Below are 27,498 nucleotides of genomic sequence, written 5' to 3'. Positions count from 1 at the left end.
CACACGTATAGTGCTGTAATGCAGCTTCATTGATCTGCTCCCACCCCATTCTCCCTCCCGTCCCACGCCAGGGCGATGCGTCTGGCTGGGAATGGGAAGCTTGCTTCTCCTCAGCTGATGCTATTCACGCCGTGTGCGAACCTCCGGGATCCAATAAGCGTCAGATCCCCGGCATGACGGCGCTCTTCCTCTCCCTCACGGCTGCGCTCCTGTGGCCGAGCGGCGGCCGCTCGTCATTTATTCAGCCGTTCGGCGATTGCGCCCGCAGCCGTGGCTCGGGCGCCTCGTACCGGGGCGCGATCGACGTCACCGAGTCCGGCGCACGGTGTATGAACTGGAGCGAGGTGGGCGGCTTCACGGAGCGTCACCCGGGCAAAGGCGTCGGGGAGCACAATCAGTGCCGGAACCCTGACGGCAGAATCCGAGCGTGGTGCTTCTTCCGGAACCAGAGAGGCAGAGTGGACTGGGGCTATTGCGACTGTAAACAAGGTAAACACTAGTCACGCATGCAGCAGGCCTGGAAACACCTCACGTGCAAAATAGTATCTTCATTAAATTTCACGAGTATTCATGCACTGTTCACATGCAATTACTATTATGTTTTCAAAGTCGTTTAATATTGCTGGGCAATAAAAATAGGTCTTTGGCACTTTGCAATCACGTTTATTGTATTATTAAACCAACCCAGAAGATCAGCTTTAAAATCTCCTTATGTTGACCTACTTTGACACAATGGGTCTGCACAATATAATTCAACAATAGGGTTTTTAAATATAGCAAAAATTGCAATAAAATTATGCCTTTACAAAAATAGTGCAACACAGGTATTCTCAATAGCTCATATTCAATAGTTTAAAAGTACTGAATGAAGTGTGTGCCTCACTAAAAAGTGAATCTCGATATGGTAGTAATTTAGTAATATTGCTTCATGCGTTAAGTATTGATCATGTCATATGTTCTAAGCAGTCCCTCTAGTCGAAATATGGCATTCTGGTTAATATTGCGTTAGTGTAATATGGGTTAAGCAGCAAAATCAATATCAGAAGGTGACCATTTTATTTATATTTTTACTCACTCACTCACTCACTCACTCACTCACTCACTCACTCACTCACTCACTCACTCACTCACTCACTCACTCACTCACTCACTCACTCACACAAATTTGTGGAATAACTTGGGAACTGACCTGAAAAGATGTAATTCATTTGTTGAATTTAAAAAAAATGTTTAAAAGCAAAGTTCAGACATGAGTTAGGAAAATTGTAGAAATGATTTATTTATTTATTTACTTTTCTTTGATGTATCAATAATGAGAATTGTATACATGAGTATGTTGATGTATTATTATTGTGTATTTCTATTAATTTTGTTTACATACGCTATATGAGTAGGATTATATATTTTCTTGTATTAAAATGTAATCTATTGTATCAAATATGAAATAAGTGATAGTATACGAAGAATAAGGGGTAGGACTGGATAAGTTTTCAACTTCTTCCTACTCCCTTGAACATATAAATTGACATTTATGGTATGTTTCTTTTATTTTACTTGTAACTTTCTTTGTTATTTGTTTATGTGTTTATATTTATATATATGTTCAATAAACTTCAAACTTCAAACTCACACAAGCTTACATCATATAAGTTATATGGTCTCCCAGGTGGAGAAGTGAACCCACGGCAACCGGCATCGAAGGCAAGTGACGGTTCCACTCCTCCACCTGGAGCCAGAAGGCGGCCATTTTGCCACATGCTGTCGAGTGAAAATGACACCACAGTTGCCCAGGGCTCAAGTAACAACCAATCACAGCTCAGCTTCAGGTGAGCTGTGATTGGTTGTTGTGTGAGCCTTGAGCAACTGTGATGTCATCTTCAGTCGACAGCAAGTGGCAAAATGGCCGCCCCCTGAGATGGTTAAAAACGACTGGATTTTGCTTCATAAGTCATATTTCACAAATGTAATATTAACCAGAATGTCATGTTAAGACTAGTGAGGTCACATATAACATATTCTTGTCAAGAAATGTTTAACGTTCACTTCCACTTTAAGCACGCCATATTTAACCACACTTGAAATTGCTTTCAAATGTGTAGTGTGTGTCGTCATATCTGATAGCTTTCCTTTGCCCATAAAGTGCCCTCTTTTTGGTCTGCATAGGTTCAGTGCGGCTGCAAGGGGGCCGCTCAAAATTGGATGGCAGGGTGGAGGTCTACCTGAGTGGAGCGTGGGGGTCCGTGTGCAGCGACGACTGGCGGGATGAAGACGCTGCAGTTGTGTGCAGGCAGCTGGGCAAGGGGTGAGCGTGTGCACGTGCATATATTAACATTCACACTCATTTGGATTAGTGGCCACTGGATTTCTCACATTTATATATAATACAGAGCAGTATGTTATGTGTACGGTTCTCTCAGATCCTAGTTTAGAGTCAGTCTGTAATTTTTTGTATGTATTTTTTTCAAATTAAATGGCCATTATAACATTTTATTGTCCCACTATTTTTACTTCACATAAAAAACACTTTTTCTTTGACATGTAGCTTTGTTATGTTCAACCCACTCTTGCGCAGCCTACATATTGGATGCAGGTGCACCATAAAAATTCACAATGCTACGCTATCTTCAACTGTTTGACAGATGATGAGCGCATTGATGATTGGAAATTATGGCAAGGTTTAAGAATTTCACAAGGCCCTTGCACGTCACGCTAATTTTTGTCAGTGACCTTTACATTCCAAACCTCCATTCCCTGGAGGTATTGAAATACTTTTAGCGCTCCACGTATTTACCTTGATACCACCAGTCTCCTCAGTCTCTTGCTCTCATCTTAGCTTTAGTGCTACTTTCCTAACCTGGACTTACATTTGCTTTCACCTCTAAATAAATCATCATGGAATGTAACACTTTAAATAGTGGAACTGGAAAAAAAAGGTCACAAACACATATGGTGTCATGACTTAAGGGGCCACGCTGCACACTTCCATCTGTTGACACTAAAACCCGCTCTGGCACGCACGCTTGCGTTTTCATGCAAGAGGCAAACTCATCGCAGAAAGGAGAGAGCACAAATGTCAGCCATATGTCTGGCAGAATGGCCGCTGATGGGCGTTACGTGACCGGTTATTGGACACTGCAGGGTGCAAAAGTGCTTACGGTATATTTGCTGAATGGCAGATCATGAACTTGCACGTGGCTAAAGGGCATTGCAAGCAGCTCGAAGCCTTTCAGCTTTGCACCAGATTTTCAACACGATCTCGAGGAACACCTTCAAGCTATACTCTAGGGGTGTCCAAACTTTTTCATTTGAGGGCCACATACAGAAAATCAGAAGGACGCAAGGGCCACATAATGTTATGACAAGAAATTTTGTTTAGTCCTAAAAATTGTACAAATAATTTATTTGTGCTTTTGCATATTTAGAAAAATGCTACAGTATATAAACCAATTTATTTGTAATATGGCAGTAGGGTTATTATAGTTTTGGAATTTTTCATTTTTGTTTTATTTAGGTTTGAGTTTTGAGTTGTTGTTTTTTAAATTTAGTTAGTTTTAATTAGTTTTCAGGGTGGTTCTTTTAGTTTTTTTTTCATTAGTTTTAGTTCTTTAATAAATGCTTAGTTTTAGTTTAGTTAGTTTCAGTATTAGTTTTAGTTTTTTTTTTATGTGTATTACTTGTGCGCAATATTTTATTTTATTTTTGTTTGTTTTATTTTAGTTAGTTTTGGAAACATAAAATGCAGTTTCAGTTAGTTTTCTTTTTTTAAAAAGCATCTTCGTTTTTATTTTATTTTGCTAACGAAATTGTTTTTTTTTTATTTTAGTTTTTCGATAGTTTTAGTTAACTAATAAACTTTAATAGCACCTGTGTTTTTCGACACCCTCCGTTCTTACTTTGACCATCTCCAAACATTTTTGTTTTTATCTTATTTGAACTGAGTCAAATACCATTTTTAGCATATGTCGCGGACCACTAAAAAATGGACGGCGGGCCGCAAATGGCCCCCGGGCCGTAGTTTGGACACCCCTGGTATACTCACTTATATACAATAGCCTGGATTTATAATTTGAGCCCCATTTCCCCTCCAGCCTCTCAGGCCGTGCTCATGCACTCCCTCTGTCTCGTCCGAGCCTGGCTAAGCTCCACTGGCGGGCTGTCCACTGCCAGGGAGATGAACCTGATCTGCTTCAGTGTCCCAAAACCACGTGGAATGGAGGCGAGTGCTCTCTGACTGCAGCTGTGACCTGCACTAAGCAGCACGGTAGGTCATGTTTGGATGGATTTGATACATTTCTTCTGAATGAAGGTGTTGGGTTGCACGTTTACGTCTTTATCAGATGCAGTGATGCTCCCCATACGGCTGGTTGGAGGCAGGTCGACGTCCGAGGGCACGGTCGAGGTGTTCCATGCGGGTCAGTGGGGCTCCATATGTGATGACCAGTGGGACGACAGTGATGCAGAGGTGGTCTGTCGACAGTTGGGGCTGAGGTGAAGGCACACGCTGTTACATTTGCTTGCTCCTCATCAACCAAAAAGCATCCAGACAGAACGTCTAGTATGTTTTACAATACTTCCTCTCCACTTTCCTTTTTCCGTTTAGTGGTGTAGCACGGGCATGGGGCCAAGCCCATTATGGAAAGAGCTCCGGCCGCGTGTGGCTGGATGAGGTGAGATGTACAGGAAATGAACTCACTGTGGAGCAGTGTCCGAAAAGGGCTTGGGGAGAACACAACTGCCTCCATTCCGAGGATGCCGGCGTGTCTTGCAGTCCTCTGACAGGTACGTCAAATTTAGAGCTGGGTATCGATTCTAATTTCCTCAATCGATTCAATTTCGATATACAAGAGTTCAGTTCATTTGGATTTCTTTATTCGATTAGATTCACTTTCATTCAAATTCAGTTCGATATTTATTAATTATGGAACATCAATTCTTTTTAAATATCAAGGCATGATAGAAACTCCACAAACATTAACTTCGAAATTAAATTTTGCGACTGTCTGAATAATTTAGTTTATTAATGAAAGTAACATGTGCTATAATCAGTTAAATGAACACCTGATTCATTGATCATTTCAGCAGTGAAAAGTATGAAAAGAATGAATATGATAACTTAATTATTTTTCATGTACAATTAATACCTTTAAATAGTATTTTTTGTACTTGCTGTCAACTGATGATGACATCACCTGTGCTGAGGAAGTAGGTAACGGCCAATCATGGCTCACCTGTGTTCTGGGTTTGGTCAGTAAACTAAGCCATGATTGGCCATTACCTACTTCCTAGCACAGGTGATGTCATCATCAGTCAACAGGAAGTAGAAAAAATACTTTTTAAAGGTATTCATTTTATGTGAAAAATAATGAAGTTTAACACATTAATTATCAACAAAATATTAACTTTTTACTGCTGAAAATGGCTCAGTGAGTCAAGTATCCCTTTAAGTGTTACACAAACAGTGACATCAGCAATGATGAGATGAAATTATTTTCACAATTCTAATTCAATAATTGTAAATATAAATTAAAATGATTGTGAATTTTCTTAAAGTGCAAAAAGTCAGGTCTTTCATAAATATAAGAAAATACTTAAATTCATGTGAACAGTAAATGTCAAGAAAACAGTGAGACACAAAAAAACTGGCCTTTAAAATGATATTTTTATTATGATTTTTTGGGAAAAAGTGATATTAAAATAATGGATTCATGGTTTTATGAATCGATATCAGGCTCAAAAAGGAAAATCAATTCGATATTGATTATTCAAATTTTTTAACTCAGCCCTACTCAAGCTACCTGCATTATCCATCCATCCATCCATTTTCTTGACCGCTTATTCCTCACAAGGGTCGCGGGGGCTGCTGGCGCCTATCTCAGCTGGCTCTGGGCAGTAGGCAGGGGACACCCTGGACTAGTTGCCAACCAATCGCAGGGCACACAGAGACGAACAACCATCCACACTCACACGCACACCTAGGGACAATTCGGAGCGCCCAATTAACCTGCCATGCATGTCTTTGGAATGTGGGAGGAGACCGGAGTACCCGGAGAAGAACCTGCATTATCATGAATTAGTTTTCTTTTATTGGAAAAAAACAGGGCGACACCAACCCTTTAAATCTTTCTAATGCTAAGCATTTATACTTTACTAGGATGTTTTAAATCTCTATTCTTTGATGAACAAATTGGGGCCATTATTTTACCACCTCATGTTATTTCCTTGTTACCAATATTTGTCTTATCTCCACAGATGGTACCATTAGGTTAGTGGGCGGGACTGGAAGCTATGAGGGACGTCTTGAGGTCTTCTACCATGGACAGTGGGGAACAGTGTGCGATGATGGCTGGACAGACTCAAACACTCAAGTGGTGTGCCGTCAACTCGGTTACAGGTAATATTGAATAAGGCCTAGCCAGAATGTGTATTCTCATTCCCTCATGCTGCATTCTGATGGCTGTGCTGACTGTGCAGGTTAGGCCAAACTCTGGTCCCTGAAGGACTAGACATCACGCCGGTGCCTCGCTTCGGGGTTGCGTCTGGTCCTATTCTTTTGGATGACGTGAGCTGCACAGGCAAAGAGCCCAGCCTGTTGCTGTGCAAGCGGGACGAGTGGCTCCGTCATGACTGCACACACCATGAAGATGTCAACATCGCATGCAATGCAGAGCGCCTTGGAGACGGGCTCCCGACGAGTAAGACGCAATCTTATCTGACAGTGACATTTGAAATGTCACTTTGGCCTTAAGAGAGATTTCGCCTACTGTACTTTCAGTTTGTTGGTAGTTTTGTTGCTTAGTATTACATGAAGTTAGTTATGGGAAGGTGAGCTACAGCCATGCAGACCGCAACTAACTTATTTTGCACAGTCCAACACTGGCATTAATAGTATTAATAGTGCTCAAAGCAGAGTGAGATTCTACCTTCACTTTAAAGATTTTTATTCATCCATCCACCAAATTTTCTATGACAAGTTGTGAGCAAGAGCCCATACCAACTGATTGAGTGATCTTATTACGTAAAGGTCACATAATGCAGCATTGACTTGAAATTCTCATGATAACACATTTGAAAATGTACTGTATGTACATTTGTGTGTCATAAAATGGAAATGAACAAACCACTGATTATCATTTTCATTACAGCATAAAATCATTTTAAAATCCAGAAATACTGAGCTGCTGACCCTTCTGATCTTCTTTCTTTGTGGTTTTAATAAGTAGTAAATCATTTGTGGTTTTAATAAATACTAAACACTATCAAGGGTCACTATCAGGTCAAGTTATGACACTTTTATTCTTAGTGGTTAATGCATTAACTATTAAGCCTAAAAACGCACATATTCCAGGGTAGCCAGGCATAGGAAACAAAAGTCTTCATTTTCACTAATTTCCTCTGTCTATACTACGTAATAGAGGCGTTTGTAAGATCTTTGTCAAACTCAACCTGAACTCTATTAAAATCTCATTTGAGAAAATCCGACATCCCTCAAGTGGTGGATGGTGATGTCATGCCAGATTTTACAGGGATGTCTCCTGATTAGCCTGCCTTGCAGTACCAACTGGATGGATTGTAAATGTACCTGCTTGCCGACCAGGCTTCGTGGGTACACATATTAGGAGTGTAAAAGCACATGTCACATCTTGCTCTAAAAACATTTGGGTAAAAACAAAAACAAACAAAAAAAAAACAACTAAATTGAATCAACTCAAATTTTTTGGGTTATTCAAATTATTAACCCAATTAAGTTGGGTTAAATGAATAACCCACAATATAACCCAAAAATGGGGTTGCTCTGTGTGTTATTAATTTAATTTCCCAAACTTTTTGGGTTAAATAATTCAAAAGGTTAGCTGATTTTCACCCAATTCAATTGGGTTATTCAATTTACCCAAAAAGTTGGGAAAAATTAACAGCTCACAAAAATAAATAAATAAATAAATAAATAAATAAATAAATAAATAAATAAATAAATACACCAAATTGGTTGCTTTGTGTTTTTTTAATTAATTTGACCCAACGTTTTGGATTAAATAACTAAAAAAGTCAGGTCAGTCCATTTTTGACCAAATTCAGTCGGGTTATTCCATTACAGTAACCAAAATGTTGGATCAAACGAATAACCCACAAATCAAGCAAAAAAAAAAACAAAAAAAAAGAGAAAAAAACGATTGTCTTGTGGATTTAAAAAAAAAAATATTTTAATTTAATAATTCAATTTCATTTAATAACTCAAAAAGTTGCGTCAGCAAAAAGTTATGTTGGACCATTTTTTACCCAATTTGGGTTATTTTTTTACCTGACCCTTTTTTTTTTTACTGCTCTTTGCAAAAAGCCTTGTAGTGTCACTCTTAGCAAAAAGTAGAAGGGTCTGGAGCATGAGCACCATTAATCCAGTTTATATCAATGTCCTCTTGTATTAAAGCAAAGTTGTTTTTATGGGTTCGGTTCTGTTGCTTTCGCGATTGCTGAATGTAACACACAGCAAACTATGCGATAAGTCTGTTGAACGTCACAGCAAGGAACGCGTTGACACTTTTCTTTGGTGAGAGATCACACTGTGGAGACAGAAATAGCTGTTTCACATGCTGGGGGTTTATTGATACAGCTTAGGTAGCTTTGGCAAGAGCCTGAGGAACATTCTCGGCCGCTAAAGAATTATGTCATTACTGCAAGCATTTGTGAGTTTCCTTGTGCGGATTTGTGAGTGTTTATCTGTGGAACGCCCATTGCAGATTGGTTTGTGTTGATTTTGGAAAGGACAGACAATGTAGATAAGACAGGCATGGCTTTCAACTTGCCCTGTGTGGTTTTGTTTTTTCTTTTGTTGGACAGCGTCACGCTAAGGTCATGGTAAGTGCACAGATGTTGTAAGAATTAGGGCAACGGTAACGAATCTTCCACTATCACCGCCATAGACGTTTACTTGGCGAGGAGCCTGAATTGGTAAGTGGGCGGCCACATTGGACCCCAGCTTACCCACTAAGTCAGGAATCACCAATTCGGGTCCTCGAGGTCTGAAATCCTGCAGGCTTTAGATCTTTCGCCTGCCAACACACCGAAAGATCAGGATCGTTATCAGTCTTGCTGATGAGCTGATTATATGAATCAGGTGTGCTAGTGGGCGGAAACATGTAAAACCTGCATGACTCTTGACCTTGAGGGCTGAAATAGGTGAACCCTAACCTTGCTCTCGCAAGATGAATTCTCACGGTATTTGTGAGTTCACAAACTCCAGAGAATACATCTTGCACCGCTCCCATTAATTTCCACCGATCCCAACGACCAATCACAGAGCGACATTGTGTTTGGGGCGGGACATGCAATGTGACGAAACCAGGAAGTCAGCGCCGACGCCGGGACTAATAAACAAACATAAAACGGACGAATGGATGCAACAATTAATTCTGTTCTCGCAGAATTACTCACCGTTTCCGTGTTGAATTTTCTAGCTGGTAAGATGATCGTGCCCCCCGACAAGAACGAAGACATTTTCATCCGTGGCCGTGATCGGTTAAAACAAACGTGTACGATGCCGCATCGTCCAATCCGCTCGAATTATTGTACAGAATGTCCCGCCTTTCCCCAGTAAATTACCGTGGAGAGATACCTGATGGATATTGCGGAGAACTCCCTTGAGTTCGCAAAATCTATCTGGCTATTGCCAGGTTAGGTGAACCCTGCACTACGTGCTCAATGATCTCACACATGCAATCAAGAAACAAAAACAAATGGAATGATAGCACGTGGAAACAAGCGGATCACTCGTGCTATGTAACACACAGATGCTTGTAATTAAATAATTCTTATCGTTTGTAGTACACTCAAACTTTGTGGTTTAAAGTGAGGGGATCATAACGGTAGTAAACACTGATGTCGCTCACGTTCCGCATGAGACGTGAGGTGCATTCAACTTGCACAATAAGACATTTCATTTAAGCTATAAAAGGTGACATACATCAAGAAATTTATACTGTCCAGTTTAAATAAAATTTGGTACCCTAAAGTCTTTTGTTCAGTATTGGATATATTATTATTAGTGTTTAAAAGGTTAAACAGTTTTTCCTTCAATTGTAAAATGTTCAAACTTTATTTTATTAAAAGTATGCTAGTGAGTAGTGTCCTCATAGTAGGTGTTTGAATTAAGTTGTTTAGGTGTGAGGCTGTGAGCTATATATATAAAGATGACTTGACTTGACTTAAGCTATTATGCCACTGCTTTTTACTGATTTAACTTTTTGCTGCAATATCGTTTCAGTACCATATAGTCTCGAAGTCCAAATTTTGGTATTGTGACATAATGGAGGCTCTTTCTTTAGACTCTAGGCTGTATGGTTGCAATGCCCCTGGTTGTCATGGTAACAACTGCCAACTGGTTCGAAAGAATTGCCCTTTTATCAATGTAACCTTTGAATGCTTCAGCCAGGTCAATTCTTCTTTTTTTTTTTTTCAAATCTCAAGTTTATTACATGTAAAAAGGTGTGACAGCATTGGGTTTGGCTGACGTGATGAGTGCAGACTTTCCCAGATGTCGAAAACACGAAGGAGCAGAAACACTTCAATGGAAAGAGACTTGAGTAAACACAAGAAACAATCACCTAAAAAAAACAAAAACAAACCACAAGAGATGATACATTTGATGATATTTGAGGACAATGATGTGGGCGTAAACCTGCAATCCTAACACAGACTTCCTGGAGTAACAGGCATGTTTTGACAGACAGCAACAGGTGAAACACAATATCAAAATATGCACAAACACAATCATATACTCAACACACATACACGGAAATTTTATTATTTTATTACAAATTTACAGCATTCGCAATTGGCCAGTTTAGTTAATAGTACTTAACTTAAATTAAATAATTAATTAATTTAACTTATTAAATTAAATTAAATTAAATTTAGCTTAAATTAACTTAATTGACTAATTTAATAATTAATGAATTAACTTAAATTTAACTTCATTAAATTATTAATTAATAATAATTAATACGCCGGTTTTTGTAAAAGGATGACTTTGGATAAAAACAATCTCATATTTATTACATTTTAATGGACTTGCAGCTCACACAACCCAAGATAGAAAGCTATTTTTGTGCCCATCACAAGTCAAGCGCATGAGAGGAGTTTTCTTTCATTTGGTACTTTTGCAGATGAACACAATTAGAAATTGTCATTTGCGCCGTTGTGGGTGTGAACATAGCTGACGTGCTTCCTGGCCAATGGAAATGGCTCCTCTTATTCCCTTTAACTCATTTGCTCCCAATAACGTGTAAATATGTTTTTTTAATGTTGTAGGTGTCCCAAAGACATATTTATACGTTTTTTTGTTTTTTTCATGCTAGAGCATACAGAAGACTTTGATGCAGCCTCTCAGCTAAAAAGAATGGTTGCAGAAATGGTAGTTATTACACAAACGGCCAGTAGGTGGCAGCAGAACAAAGGAAATCAACCAGGGCCATCTAGAAAAAAAAGCTAAATTACTTACAATTTTAAATAGATTTGTGAAAACTGATGAAACTTAGCTCTCGTCTAATGCTAATTGCTGCAAAACGGAAACGGATAGAAACATACTTTTTTTTCTGATGAAAGAAGAGACTTTAATCTTGCTTTTGATAGGTGCCATGCTTTTATAGCAATTGAACACAATATTCTGTGGGCCTTGCAAAATCAGTCAAAATCCAGTAAAACGGGATTGCGAACGGGATTGCTTCTGTGAAAATGTCTGGGAGTGAATGAGTTCAAGGGATACTTGACTCATTGATCCATGTTCAGCAGTAAAAAAAAGTTAATATTTTGTCCAAAATTTATTTGATAAATTCATTATTTTTCATGTACAATTAATACGTTTAAAAAAAAAAAAATCCACTTGTTGTCGACTAAAGATGACATCACCTGTGCTGAGGAAATTAGCCATCGACCAATCACGGCTCACCTGTTTTCTGGGTTTGGTTAGCAAACAGCCATGATTGGTGGCAAAATTAGTTTTGAAAGGTTTTAATTGTCCATGAAAAATAATTATCACATTATGTATAGACAAAATAAATCTTCTTATTTTTGAAAATGGATTAATGAGTCAAGTATCCCTTTAAATTTAGTGCAAGAGAGATGCATGGTCTGCATGGCTGGAGTCTATGCAGAAGATTGACACACGCAAAGTACGTTTATAAGGAACTGTAAAAAGATCTCCACTTGCGGGAAATGTAAAGTTGGACAGGGTAATAAAATATAAACAGTATATTAACAGTTGCAAGAAAAACAGCAAGTGTGCATTCAACCGAGGGATGTTGGGAATAAATAGTGTTTTCTAAACCAGAAAAAAAACACATGCACGTTAAAGTGGGGTGATCGTCAGGATAGTAGGAAAGACAGGTGTTGCAGCTGTTTCTTTTGTTGCAAACATGCGTGTACATACTCATATGTGTGTTTTTTCTACACTTGTGGCCTCTCAGAAGCATAGATCATGAACTAAATGGGGATTAAGTCACTGCCAGGACAGTATCAGAGTATGGTCAGCCTAAATTGTGTTTGTGTGACCTCATTTAACCCTCTGGGCTCTGATGTTGTGGTTGTTACGAATAGAGTTATTGGGGGTGGGCGTTTGTGGCTCACGGATGCAGTGGGAGATCCCGACAAAGACAGTAACTTCAGTGTGTCGTGAGTGTGCATGTGTTTGTGTTATACAGGTGTCCCAGTAAGGCTCGTGGGAGGAGAAAGCCCGAGAGAAGGGCGAGTGGAGATCTATCTGTCTGGTCAGTGGGGGACGGTGTGTGATGACGGATGGACTGATCGGGATGCCGAAGTTGTGTGTCGACAGATGGGGTACAGGTATGTGAACAGATGGAGTTGGCTAAAGCCGAACAAGAATGTAGTTATTGGTGCTAAATGCTAAATGGATGCACTTTTATAGCGCTTTACTGCATCCAAAATGCTTTACAAAGCCTCACATTCACCCATTCACATGCACATTCTTACATCTGCTACCTTGCAAGTTACTGCAAGGTCCACATAGGGCAAATTATGGTTTACTGTTTTGCCCGAGGACACTTGGACAGCAGACGGCCGCTACTATAACATAGCTAATTTGTACGCTAAAGCAATTAGCTAGTTATCAAAATAGTTCAGAACAAAGCAAAAGTAATGGAACATGTGACTGACTCTCGTTGCTCAGCTGCTGCCTATTAGATTGATTGCTTTAAAATTACATGGTGCTTCTTTGTGGCTTTGGGTTTCACCTGTGAAAACTGCATTTGCTGTTCAGCAAACATGAAGACCAAAGCGCTAATATTTTTGTACCAATGTAAATGTTTCAGATTTTGTTGAGGGTCCATTAAAACTGATTATCTTAGTCAGAATTTCTGACACTGCTTTCGCATTTGAGCTAATGGTAGGTAAAATCGACCTAAAGTTGTGGCTGGTGAAAGCCGTTCGTTTCTCCAGACCTTCTAAGATTCTGCTGTAAAGTGAAAGGAAACTCTTCTGTGAGCTCTTGCACAGCAATGTGATCACTCTGTATGTTACTATGCTCGCGCTTAAGTGAATCCAGATCATCATCTCTGCTTGCAGAATCCATCACCACGTTTTAGACTTGGCATCTATCTCACTCACATCCCATCTTTTTTCTTTGCTTTTCATCTCTTCTTCTCACACAGTGTCTCTGTTTCCATTTAATAACTCATCACGCTCAAACTGAGCTTTTTGTTAACAATGGCTAATGTCAACTGTTGATACATTATGAATGTCTAATCCAATAGTTTTACAGTAATTTCTTCACTTTTAAACGGCTTAGCTGTTCATCATTTTTGAAAACCAAAATAAACAACCTCTTAGGGGAGCAGGTTGTGCTAAGTGACGGGCTATCTCATCCATTCTGCGTCCTATTATCACATCCCTCTCAGATACCGTCCCTTTTCCATAACAAGTAATTGTCGAGGGAATGTTGTCATACGGACACAAATCCGTCTTCGCTCCCCGGCAACACATGGCTTGCCGTTTTTGTTCCACACGTGTGTGTAGGTTGAAAGCCACATCTGGAGAGCATAAGCATGAGAGCGCAGTGGAGCGTGCTGGAGACAGAAAAGGCCAAGCAAGGATCATCATTCTGTCTGAAGCAGGGTGTGGTGAAAGGTCGTTAAATACACAACACTTCCCTTGTGGCAAGACGGTTCTCTTGAGGAGATAAAGCAAAAATGTATACAAATTATATACAGCCTCATCTATGACCCAAATTGACCCAGATGACACATACTGGGATTATTCTGTCACACTGAATCATAGTGAAACACAGAGGAGCCTTTGCATCATATTTTTACACTTGAACTGGGATTTCAGTCTGATGTTTGTTATGTGTGTTTTTTTTTCATTTCAACATACTTGTATATAAATTAGTGCTGTCAAAGTTACATTGTTAACTAATTAATTAACCACAAAAAATGTATTAATGCAGGTTAATTACGCTATTAATTTTGACCGCAGATGATTCTTGATCTGTCAGTGGATGGTTACGTTAAATGTAGCACAGGATGTGTTCGAGCAATAAACATAACTGCATGCATTAAAGTAAAGCATTTAATAAATGTTTTTGTATGACATTCTGAATATTTGTACATGTCGAAATATTGGGGTCATTTTTTTCAATTTTAAATAATGCAACTAATTAACTGATTAGAAAAAGTGGAGGAGAGCATGCAGTGGAACGGAAAATGTTGAAAATTTGAAAAAATTAATACATAACAGGTTCTCTTCAAATTTGGCGTACAAAAAATGTTGAATAAAAAAAACTTTTTAAATAAGCGATTAATCAGATTAATCAAAATTCTAAGATGTGATCAATCTGATTAAAAAATGTAATCGTTTGAACGCTCTAATACAAAAATTAAATTATTTTTTTTAATGGCAGAAATAGTGCCATTTTTTGTACAATTATGTATATATGTGAGTAATTTTATATATTTATATTTTTTTCATTCTTTAATTAACTTAGTACAATCAAGAGTGACTTTCAGGAGTTTATGATCTGACTTCACGATCAGTCTACGCAAATAAAATGACTTTCTAATATATATTATATTATATTCGTCAGCAGAGAAAGGGAATGTGCTCGCCAAACTGTTCATTGACGGGGAGAGGGTCGTTGGGCAAGAAAAGCCTGGCGGCCCGCCAGGCCTATAAAGTATTACGGGAAACTCTGGGATTGTGACGTTGCTGATAAATTCTAACAATAAAGAAAACACGCTCAACTTGAAATTTGTCCTTTCCAGCGGTCTGGCCAAGGCCCGTGTGATGGCGTATTTCGGCGAGGGTACGGGACCCATCCATGTGGACAACGTGAAGTGCAGCGGCGACGAGCGCTCCATCGCCGACTGTATCAAGCAGGCGCCCGGCACGCACAACTGTCGTCATAGCGAGGACGCCGGCGTCATCTGTGACTATGGCGAACACCAGCCTGGCCACAAAGAGGTCGAATGTGAGTCAGTTAGTATTGTGTGTTTATCTTTTCTTGATGCTGTTTTAATAGCAATTTGAGCCATTTATTGGTTGCATGTGAACTGTATGGAGGACCAAAACTGCCAAAATTCAAAATAAATAAATGACTAAATAAATAAATGACTAAAAGTGAAAATAAAAATGAATATAAAAAATTATAAATTGAAAATTATATAAAAAATATATATAAATGGAAATAAATCCGTTTTTATTTTCACTTTTAGTCATTTATTTATTTATTTATTTATGTATGTATTTATTTATTTATTTATTTATTTATTTATTTATTTATTTATTTAATCATTTATTTATGTAGTCATTTATTCATTTATTTATGTATTTATTTAGTCATTTATTTATTTAGTCATTTCTTCACTTTGAATTTTGGCAGTTTTGGTCCGTACTGCCAAGTCCCAAAATGTTATTCAAATGAGGGGGCGGTCCTAAGCGTGGTTTGGTTTGCACTCCGCCGTTGCAAACTGCCTGTCATTGGTCGAGTGAGCAGCTCGGCGAACAAAGAAGCAGTGGACACGATAGTCGTCCATTGCTGGACCTCTGGCCATTGCAGGCCGGCAAGACTTCATTGTTCGCCGAGCTGCTCACTCGACCAATGACAGGCAGTTTGCAACGGTGGAGTCCAACCCAAGACACGGTTAGGACCGCCCCCTCATTTGAATAACATTTCGACTTGGCAGTACGGACCGAAACTGCCAAAATTCTAAATAAATAAATGACTAAATGAATAAATAAATTACAAAATAAATGACTAAAGAAATAGATAAATAAATGACTATATAAATAAATGACTAAATAAATAAATAAACTGCGATTGGCTGGAAACCAGTCCAGGGTGTCCCCCGCCTACTGCCCAGAGCCAGCTGAGATAGGCGCCAGCACCCCCCGCGACCCTTGTGAGGAATAAGCGGTCAAGAAAATGGATGGATGGATGGATAAATAAATAAATGACTAAAAGTGGAAATAAAAATTGATTTATTTCCATTTATATTTAATTTTTTTTGTATATAATTTTCGAATTATATTTTTTTATGTTCATTTTTATTTTCACTTTTAGTCATTTATTTATGTATTTATTTATTTATTTATTATTATTATTATTATTATTATTTTTTTCACTTTTAATTTTGGCAGTTTCGGTCTTCCATAGAACTGAGTCTGCACAGCACTGTGCTGAGAAACTAATGAGCCCAGATAAATCATGGTGATATTTTTAGCATGGCCTCTCTCAGTATGCGTAAATATGACCAGATGGTGAAATGGACCTTTTCTATGTTACTGCTTCACCCTGTCTATCACACATGGGGGCAGACTCATATTGCTGTTTGTTTCCTGCACATTACACTTACCTGCGGACGCTCGCATTTCCTGTAGTCAGTCAACACCCTCTGGGAGATGTTTTGTCTCTGAAAAAGGACCTAACATTTGTATGTACAGTAAGTGATCATTTGCTTTGTATCGTCCAGACTGTTTGTCATAAAAAGATTAATTTCTAGTCTTAAAAAAAGAAAAAATGTTTAATAAAAGCAACATCCGAGCCTGAATTTATGGTTTGGCAATCACCGTCCGCCATCCCAGACTTTCTCACGCATGCTGATAGATAAACATCTCTCTTGTGTCTCAATCAGCTCCCGTCAATCAGATTTGCGGGCTGCGGCTCATACATACTCGGCAGCGTCGAATTATCGGAGGAGAGAATTCTCTGAGGTGAGGTGCTATATAAATCTGATCCATTATTATTGTTATTATTATGATTATTATTAAAAATTCAATCTACTTCCTCATGCTCACCAGCTTTATTTGGCAGCTGTAAACCTGCTCAGCAGGTTTAACGTCTGACAATTTAATTTCAGCTTTGAATACCTCACGTGTATTTCCACTTAAGACTAAACCAATAGCACCTCCACTGGTTGCATCCAAACAGTGCAAATCATATCAAAGTTGCTCATCATCAATCTCACACAATACTTAATTCTGTGTTCACATTTGCAGTCACTCTATGTACGTTAGCGTGTTTTCAATTGTGTCTTAGGAGCGGCTGGCCGTGGCAGGCTGCGATTCGTTTGCGGGGGTCCCGGGGCGACGGGAGGCTGGTGTGCGGAGCGACTCTGATTGACACCTGCTGGGTCCTCACGTCAGCACACTGCTTCAAGAAGTAAGAGCACACACACCAGATGTATTTATTTATGCACATGCACAAGCATATTGGGGAATGCGGTCTGTAATTGATGGAAACAAACCAGCAAAGATGATATATTGAATTCCAGATGTTGTAGTAGTTCACTTATCTGGTGGTGCCAGTGTGAATCGTTGTCTGGTTCTATTTGTACCCATTCACTGGCTGGCACCCATTCTAGGTTCTAATCTGCTTTTTGATCGATGTCCGCTGTTAGGCTTCAGTTCACTGTGACCTGAACAGGAAAAGTGGTTTATGAAGTCAATTTTGCAGAATTTGTAGCCTTTAAACCAGGGGTGTCCAAACTTTTTCATTTGAGGGCCACATCCAGAAAATCAGAAGGATGCAAGGGCCACATAATGTTATGAAGAGAAATTGTGTTTAGTCCTAAAAATTGTACAAATAATCTATTTGTGCTTTTGCATATTTAGAAAAATGCTACAGTATATAAACCAATTTATGTGTAATATGGCTGTAGGGTTATTATAGCTTTGGAATTTTTCATTTTAGTTTTTATTTTGTTTTGAGTTTTTTTTTAATTTAGTTAGTTGTAATTAGTTTTCAGGGTGGTTCTGTTAGTTTTAGTTCTTTAATAAATGCTTAGTTTTAGTTTAGTTAGTTTCAGTATTAGTTTTAGTTTTTTTAAGTGTATTACTTGTGCGCAATGTTTAAAAAACACCATGGGCGTGACGTCATTATTCCGGTTTATATCAAAATAAATCTACTAAAAATCACATTTAAAATCATCCCCAAAGGCTCATGCGTTCAATTAATTACTAAAGACTAATACGAAGGACATTTTTGCTACAATTATAGTATATTTTAGTTATTTTGTAAACATGAAATGTAGTTTCAGTCAGTTTTCTTTTTTTAAAAAGCATCTTCATTTTTATTTTATTTCGGTAACAAAATTGTTTTTTGAATTTTAGTTTTTTCGTTAGTTTTAGTTAACTAAAATAACCTTTAATAGCACCTGTGTTTTTCGACACTTTCCCTTCTGACTTTGACCATCTCCAAACATGTTTGTTTTTATTTTATTTGAACTGAGTCAAATGCCATTTTTAGCATATGTCGCGGGCCACAAAAAAAAATGGACGGCGGGCCGCAAATGGCCCCCGGGCCGTAGTTTGGACACCCCTGCTGTTAAACAGTACAAATTGCGACTCTGCAGTAAGGGACAAGCAGTGCAGGTTTTCTTTGTAATGTGTATTTAAGTATATATTATTCAGAGCAATGATCCAGTTGTGGAAGTATTTGTAGTCTCATAATTCTCTTATTCTAATTCATTGCAGGAGTGAAAAGAGTGCATGAAAATGTAAGCGTGAGCAAACGTTCACATTTTGTTTTAACTGAGAAGTTTAAAATCACAAATGATTGTGATGATTGCAGTCAGGAGATAAAATTGAATTTAAAAAAAAAAGTATTTTAGGGAGTTCATAGAGAGTTCTGCAGCTTTCCTGGTAAACAGTCTATCTAAGGGATTTACAATATGCTTTTCCACATAAACACTGAGTAGTGGAAGCTTGGCTTTAACATGAATTTTCCTCAAACTGTGTATTCTGTGAGAATATTCAATAATACATTTCCTGTGACTGACCGCAGGACTTGTTTTTAAGTCCAAATGTGGATCAAGATAGACGTAGACTTGGAGGTCCCACAGTCAAGTGCTCATCTGTGGTTTGGAAGCTCACCGTAACAGAGACGTATAGCTAATCTATAAACTTCATCTGGTGCGCTAATGCATGCAGCAGAGAAGCCAGCAGGAAGGAAAAGTGGCGGATTATGACTGAAGGATACATAAAGCCTGAATTTAATTTTGTACTCCAACCTGACCTCTTATAGGCCCCACACCAATAAATCCCAACTTTTCCACATTAAGGAGAGGAAGAAGTATTTTCTTTCTCTTTACCTTTTAATGAACCATTCACTACTGGAGGTGAAAACAAAACAAAGCAGAATAATAACGGTTCCAAAATACACTACTACTGTACATGTGAACCAAAGTATTGCGACACTTGTGCATTACAACTACTGGAAGTTAAATTTGAAGAAAACACGGAGTTGGTCTATATAAGACCATGGGCTCTGTTTTCGTAGACAGGTGCGTGTGTGCTTGACGAAAAAACTGGCACATCTTCATTTTTGTGCCAAGTCAAGTTCACACCTGTTTGGGAATTTGGCAGAACGTGTTGCGCCTTGCGGGGAATTCTGGCAGACTGGTGTTTTTTTGTTTTTGTTTTTTTTTAATTTCATGGTGTACCTGACAATTTGGTGAAAGAAAGTAAACTAGAATTTAGACCAGCTAAAAGCAGGTCCAAGTCACACACGGACGCACCATCTATGGTAGAAGGCACTTGGATGGTGCACTCTGCGCTTAAACTATAAATGCTTCTATATTATGTGCAATATTGTTCTGAAAATGTTCAATATATTATGGTAAGAAGTGTCTCTAGATGTCTCGTTTTCATTATTTATGTAAGCAAAATTATATGCATTAATTCTGCTATAGCATGATATCACTAAGTAACATAACCAATAAAATGAGCCAAAAAGATACAGTACATGTTATTGTATTGTCATTTATTAATAAACAAAGGGAATACAGTGTGGACTTTAAGGTCAGGGATGTGAAATTTTTCCACAAAGTTGGATGCATAGTTGTCCAAAATGGTTAAGATGAAGAATTAATGTTCAAAGATAATGACATATAATTGAAGTATTCCTTAAATGGATTGGTTACTTGGCTGATTAAGTTTGTGTCTCAAAATAGATACATAGACAGATAGAATGCGATAATACATGGGACTTTAAAAAAAAAAGGAAAAAAAAAGAAAGAAATATGTACTCATACGCTAAGAATGTCACTTGTCTTGCGTGCTTCTTTCAAACATTCTAATGGATCAAACAGTGTCATTGTTGACGTTGACCAAGATAGGAAATTTCACATGTGACGTATAAGGAATAGACATGCACCAATTGCAACATGAATACTGGTTGGCAAATTCCGTACTTACCTGCTCTTATAACATGTGATTTATTTATTTTTTTAATTATCACTTTTCAGCTTGCATGTCATGTCATGTATTCCACCACTATTGGTGGTTCATGCGCCTCTGAAAAGATGACCTGATATCATTTGGCAGCTAGCAGATTATCTCTATTTATATTTTGTGACTGTACAGCTCAGGGCCTGCCAACTGTAACAAAACTCCAGACCATTTTAAACATGGAAAAGTAACGTGAAAGTTAATATCTACTGTACACCTGACACCAAACACATTAACAGATGGAGAGAGAGTGTGTATATAAATGTATAAGCATTTAGCTGGTCGACCATTCCGTTTGGATTGTTGTGTTTTTTTTTGTTTTTTTCCCCCCAGATCTTTCTGATTTGGCTCTATTTAACTACAGTTCTCATTTTCCTCTGATACTCAGTCCTCCTTCTCTGTTGGCCTCAAGATAACCAACTCTTTGTCTTCTCAAACACGTTTTCGGATACGCCCAAACATGTCAACAAGTGGCTCGAAACACTTCATCATGTGCACTTGTGACTCGGTTTGAATCGCAAACGCACTGTCAGGATGACAGATTCACTGTTATCATTCTCAAATCTTTTGTGCGTGCCTTTGTTGTGTGTTTGTGTTCATGTGTCACTGGCAAGTTGGTCAACAAAGCTCCAGTGAAGATGAGTGTTAATTTTAGATGAACGGCCAAGTATAATATGTTTATAATTTAATAAAGAAGTATCTACAAGATCTACTTCATTACGTACATCTGTACCATTATCTAATAAGATCCAATGTGAAATGAAATACTGTGAGTGTGCGTGTGAGTGAGCCGCACTCGCGAGCGCATGTGTGCGTTAGCTCTTGATTAAACACTGGTAACATTCTTATTCAGAGCTCATTAACATCTCATTATTGCTCATAAACTGCATTTCAAAATTGGATGTTTACTTTTTTCCCACAGTTTTGATGGAACTGTCATTTGGCAACATCTCCACTAGATAGAGCAACTGCTCTGTGCATTAAAAATTACTCCTGTGGGATATGTTGTTTTTTCATGTTATTTTTTTTCAACTGAGAGTACTTTATTTTTATGATTGTGGTTGGATTTTGCAGTGATAAAAATTGCATCACAGCATCCATCCATCCATCCATCCATTTTCTTGACCGCTTATTCCTCACAAGGGTCGCGGGGGCTGCTGGCGCCTATCTCAGCTGGCTCTGGGCAGTAGGCGGGGGACACCCTGGACTGGTTGCCAACCAATCGCAGGGCACACAGAGACGAACAACCATCCACACACAAGCACACCTAGGGACAATTCGGAGCGCCCAATTAACCTGCCATGCATGTCTTTGGAATGTGGGAGGAGACCGGAGTACCCGGAGAAGACCCACGCGGGCACGGGGAGAACATGCAAACTCCACCCAGGAAGGTCCGAGCCTGGACTCGAACCGGAGACCTCAGAACTGGGAAGCGGACGTGCTAACCACTCGACTACCGTGCCGCCCGCATCACAGCATACAAGTGAATTTCAATAAATTATAATATTGTGGAAAACTTAATTCATTTTGTCAGTTCAATTCAAAAAGTGATATATGGTACTTTGGATTTTGTATATTCACGACAAGTGTGAAATGCAGAACTCCACAATTTTTTTGGTTTTATATAATTTTGGTCTAAAGCTAACGAAAACTCTCAACAAATTCACCATTTCAAGATCATACTGTATATATATATATATATATATATGAAAATTGTACTTCTAAAATATGTATAGCACTGTTCACTTTTTTAATTGAACTACTGATTAAATAGACTTTTATATAATATTTGTATTTATTGAGATTAGGCATGGGCTGGTAACAGTGAGCAAAAATATGGTGGATTCATAGTATTAAAATTACAGCGCTAAAATGAACTTTTAAAAAAATATATGAGTAAATAGAAACAGCTTTTTTCCCCCACAGAACACCATCTATTTTATTTTTAATTAAGCAAATATTTGGTAGAGAAGAAACATGTACCATGTTCAGTTTAAATAAATAAAAAAATAAATGAATAAATAAATAAATAAATAAACATTTACATTCTTCTTCAGTTCTTATTTTTTCTTAGTAAGTTACAGCGTCCGTCACTAGTGAGCTATTTTTAGAACAGACCTGTGGGCCACTCATGTCGTCCTTGATATTTGAATCTTCTCATGTTGATATATACAGTTTTCTCAAAACATCTGTCCTCATAAAGAAACAATGCTCAATTTTGACATTTTCAGTATGGTATATTCATATATAGTATGTTATTGTTCGTAGTGCATCACAGCTTTTAAGTACTTCATATAATTTTGTTTAATGAGGGATCTTCGAAATATTACCAACAGCGCTCACTGTCCTGCAGTGTAATTCGACACTCACAATGGTGTCTTTTGCACACAGGTACGGAAACAGCACCAAGCACTACAAAGTGAGAGTGGGTGACTATCACTCCCTCGTCCCCGAGGAGTACGAGGAGGAGTACGCTGTCGATCAGATTGTCCCGCATCCGAGTTACCGCTCCCACAGCAACGATTACGACCTGGCCTTGGTTCGGCTGTCGCCGGGGGCCGTGGGCCACACGCCGGGAGAGTGCGTGTCATTCAGCCGTCGCGTCCTTCCCGCCTGTCTGCCCCTGAGGAAGGAGAGAGCGCTCAAACAAGCCAGCAACTGTCACATCACCGGCTGGGGTGATACAGGTGAGCGTTCGCGTGCGTGCGCGTGCGTGTAGGGGTGAAAGGCAGAGCGGCTCTTAGCTGCAAAACAAGCTGGGAGACTGTCGCGGATGGCAGGCACGATGTCCCCGTGAAGTGGGGCTGCTTGAAGAGGATGATATCCAAAACCAATTTGTGTCTTGCTGTGATGTTGAACAAAGATCCCTGAAAGTATTGTGAGCTCACATCCCCAATCAGTTCACTATGTACGCATTCAAAAAGCTGTACCTGTAAATACTTTAATGGCATTTACTACCATCTGGTTGGTCATCATTAACACATTCACTGCCAGCCCAGCAAAAATGCATCATTTGACGACTTTTGCCGTCAATGGCAGTGAATGAGTTAAGGATGGACTATACCGGCCGACTGAGTAGTCAAGAGTCTTTTGTGTAATGAAATCCATGACTGCTTGACTCATACGTAAGTGTGCAGGGGGGTTTATGAGTTTACTCGAGCGGTGACAACACTGACTATTTAAAGTGTCGAATGTACTGAAGGGTGGCGGCTGTTTGACTTAACAACAAGGTGCGTGCTTGGATTTGACACCTTCATATCACTCACATATATACACACACACGTGTTTTACACATACGTCGCAGCTCAAGACTTGAATACTGTAACAACCAAGTCATGGAAAAAAACTCTGAGCTATGTCGATACTTTTGTTTGCTGTTGCTAACTGTTCTATTTATTTAACATACCGAGAACGCTCCTGCAAAGAACCTTGTCAAATTATCAATAATGTCCGAGTTCAAGTTTGTTTTGGTTAAGTGGTCAAATTGGCGCATGTTTCTTTTCAGTCCAGGGAGATTTTCTACTGAAAACGTCCGTAGATTGTTCATTGTTGTTTTCTATTGTTTTTAAATCATGTTTTTCCTAATAGCATCTGTCCTGTCAAAACAATAATCCTATGATGACATGCATACTTCACACAGGAAAGCCTAAAGTGAGATCCAAACACAGAACCACTGGGTCGTGAGGCAAATGTACTAACCACTATTACACTGTTCAAGTGTCATGGCAACAGTCTCATATATTAACCTACCTGTGTCACATGTGACATGCTTGGCTTCAAGCTGAAAATGTATTTCATTATAAAATGTTATTTTAGTAATTCAAACATTTCATTTTGTAAATTAATTTAAGTATTACTATTATTGTTATTATTATATAATTTAATTGTATTGTTATTTTTTAATCAACTAATAATTTGTTAAAGTATATATATATATATATATATATATATATATATTTTTTTTTACTTTTGATACATAAACGTTCCCACAAAAAACAAGACAGATTTTTTATTTTTTTATTTTTTTAAGAAATAACTATATATTGCAATGTATCATTTTTCCCTTAAAACTGCATGAAAATAATGGCAATTTGCTATCCTTTTAAGTTCCAATTTCTAGTTCCTGATTGTAAACACACAAGAGGGTGGCTGATAATTGGTATCAGCCAATGTCACGAGTACCGATACCTTGAATTAAGGCCATGTGTCAGCCTGATACCGACACTATCGTAATTGTCGATTCCTAATTTTGACATGCTTTGAGCCAGCTTCATTTTAGAATGTAAGGTAGCTTAAGCTAAAAGTCAGGTCAGTAGGTCGAGTTGGTGGAATTTTCCACAACACAAATGAGTAGAAAACATACAAATCCCACTCTTGATCTTCTCCGCAGGCCGCTCGTACTCCAAGACCCTCCAGCAGGCGCCGATCTCCCTCCTCCCTCGCCGCCAATGCCAGCAGCATTTCCACGGAGCGTTCACCAGCCGCATGCTGTGTGCCGGCAGCGTCCAGCAAGAGAGACGGGTGGACAGTTGCCGCGGCGACAGCGGAGGGCCTCTGGTGTGCGAGCGTCCCGGAGGAGGCTGGGTGGTTTACGGGGTCACGTCGTGGGGTCACGCCTGCCGGACGCAGCAGTCGCCCGGCGTCTACACCAAAGTGTCCGCCTTCAGCTCGTGGATACGCAAGGTGATGGCACATCATGAGGGAAAACAAAGAAGCCGATGAACACAACCGACCATTTTGTCACCAAACTGACTAACGTGATTGGTCAGTTGAGTTGAATGAGGGTCACATGACCAAAAAAAGACAATGTTGGCCTATTTGCGCCACAAAAGCATGTCTATGTCGTAAGCACTTATTTATAAGGGATGCATAAGGTTCTTAATACTCATGTTTTTGCATTATTTTGTCCAAAATGTATTTTTTTAACGTTCTTTATTTTGTCACTAATTTGCATTGTAACATTTTGTGACATGTGAGTAATAATGTTTAACGGGACCACAGGTATTAAAGCATGCATGTGTGACGTGATTGCATGAGTGTCTGCAGATTTGCACTCAATCCTCTGCGCTTTTTGTGCTCGCTCGTTTGACGAAGCGAAACATCTCATTTCATTCTCATTTTAAAATGGTGGTCACATTTTGCAGGTCTGTCACTCGGGCATCAAAACTTATCAGTGTTTGTCCTTAGCAGGGCCTGACGTGATTTGAAATCAAAGCACATGATAGTTTTTCTACTATTGATTTTTACGTATTGAATTCCTGTTCGTGATCGTTTATTGTGCTCGGAGATTTTAAAGACAATCTGATACACTTGAAAAAGACGGATGCTTCTGAATGCTGTCTTCTTATTTTGATGAATTATTTTATTTTGTCTGTTTCAATGTATTTTATTATACTGTTTATTAATAAACTGGAAAAAAAAAATCTTTGTTCCCTGTCATATTCGTGTCTCACTATTAGGAATATCACCATTTCACTTTATTTTTTATTTTTTTATTTTATTTTATTTTTTTTATTTTTTGGTATCTTCCGCTATTTGCTTAAAAACCAGAAAAACGAAAGAAACAAACGAAAAACACCTATTTGCTGTTCTATGCAAATCACTGTATTATAAAGTCTGGATTTGGCGCCATCTTGTGGCATCCTTGTGCTAAGGAATTATGCTGGTGAAGGAGCTTCATAGAAAGTAGTGTTTTTAACCTACACCGCGTTGTGGCAATTATAAACCTTTTAGGCAGGTGTCAATTACTTGTAATTATCAATTACTCCCTATAGACCCATTTCAATAACTAATATGCGATACACACATACTGATAATCAAACTGAAATTGACCCAAACCCCCCCTTTCTAATCAGTTAGAAAAATACAATTAAAAAAATAAAATTTCATGTTTTCTGTTTCTAGTTGCAAGAACGTGAGCGCTGACATGTCAGACAACAGCACACGCAAACACACAAGCAGGCGCTCACTGTAATTTCTCTCGACTCTCACTTTCCCAGTACTGTTACAGCTATGTGACACCTTGTCTACAGGAATAGCTGGTATTTTCAGACTTGTCCCCATTTACTTGAACAGCCAGGGACGTTTAAAAATGGGAGCGAGAAAGACGGCGACAAGCTGACGGTGTTCCAATATTTCTTAGTCCTGCACAAGAACGCCCCCGTGTGGTTACCTATGGGATATTGGGAACAGATTGGCAAATCGCGTCCCATCGCCATTGAGCAATTTTAAGAGGCCTGCAGGTTATTCATGTGACCTTTGAGGCACCACGTTGGTGTTCCTTGATTTGGTTTGTGAAAGGTTTCGTCACATAATATTCATAATCTGTGATGGTCACCGTACTTTGATGCTTTTCTGTTTCATTTATAGCCAGAACAGACCGAACAAATAATGCATGGCACTTCCACAGTAATGGTTGCACCAATCACTAACCAAATATTATGCATATATTTTTATTTTTTAAATTTATTTACGAGGTAAGTCATCACAAGAAATGTGCACTTCATATGCAGTTGAATAGTTTACTAAGTTTAATTATACACAGCTTCTTCAAAATGTCACTGCTCTATTTCATAAATCTTAATATTTTATCATGACAATAATTTAATGTGATTATCATCTGTAGTTTATATTTAATGCATTCTGTAGGCTTGTATGCATTTGTAATAAACAGTAAAATATTTGTAAATGATTATAATACTCATGTTTATAAAGGCCTACTGTACACTCACCAGCTACTACATTAAGGACATCTACCAAAAGAGAATAGTG

At 38.6% G+C, this 27,498-nt stretch overlaps 1 protein-coding gene across 1 annotated transcript; it reads left to right on the top strand.

Annotated features, from left to right (window-relative positions):
• Positions 1–26,144, top strand: prss12 (serine protease 12). Its single transcript, XM_077524995.1, has 13 exons — positions 1–489; positions 2,164–2,302; positions 4,089–4,261; positions 4,338–4,488; positions 4,601–4,779; positions 6,250–6,391; positions 6,472–6,692; positions 12,690–12,831; positions 15,264–15,469; positions 17,133–17,211; positions 17,537–17,659; positions 23,119–23,414; positions 25,118–26,144. The coding sequence occupies exons 1-13, from the start codon at positions 174–176 to the stop codon at positions 25,447–25,449; spliced, it is 2,499 nt and encodes an 832-aa protein (XP_077381121.1). The 5' UTR covers positions 1–173; the 3' UTR covers positions 25,450–26,144.
• Positions 26,145–27,498: the final 1,354 nt, after the last annotated feature.

Source organism: Festucalex cinctus, chromosome 6, assembly GCF_051991245.1.
Source record: "Festucalex cinctus isolate MCC-2025b chromosome 6, RoL_Fcin_1.0, whole genome shotgun sequence".
Lineage (NCBI taxonomy): Eukaryota > Metazoa > Chordata > Actinopteri > Syngnathiformes > Syngnathidae > Festucalex > Festucalex cinctus.
Note: the sequence above shows the minus strand (reverse complement) of the source record. Positions and strands in the feature narration are given on the sequence as shown.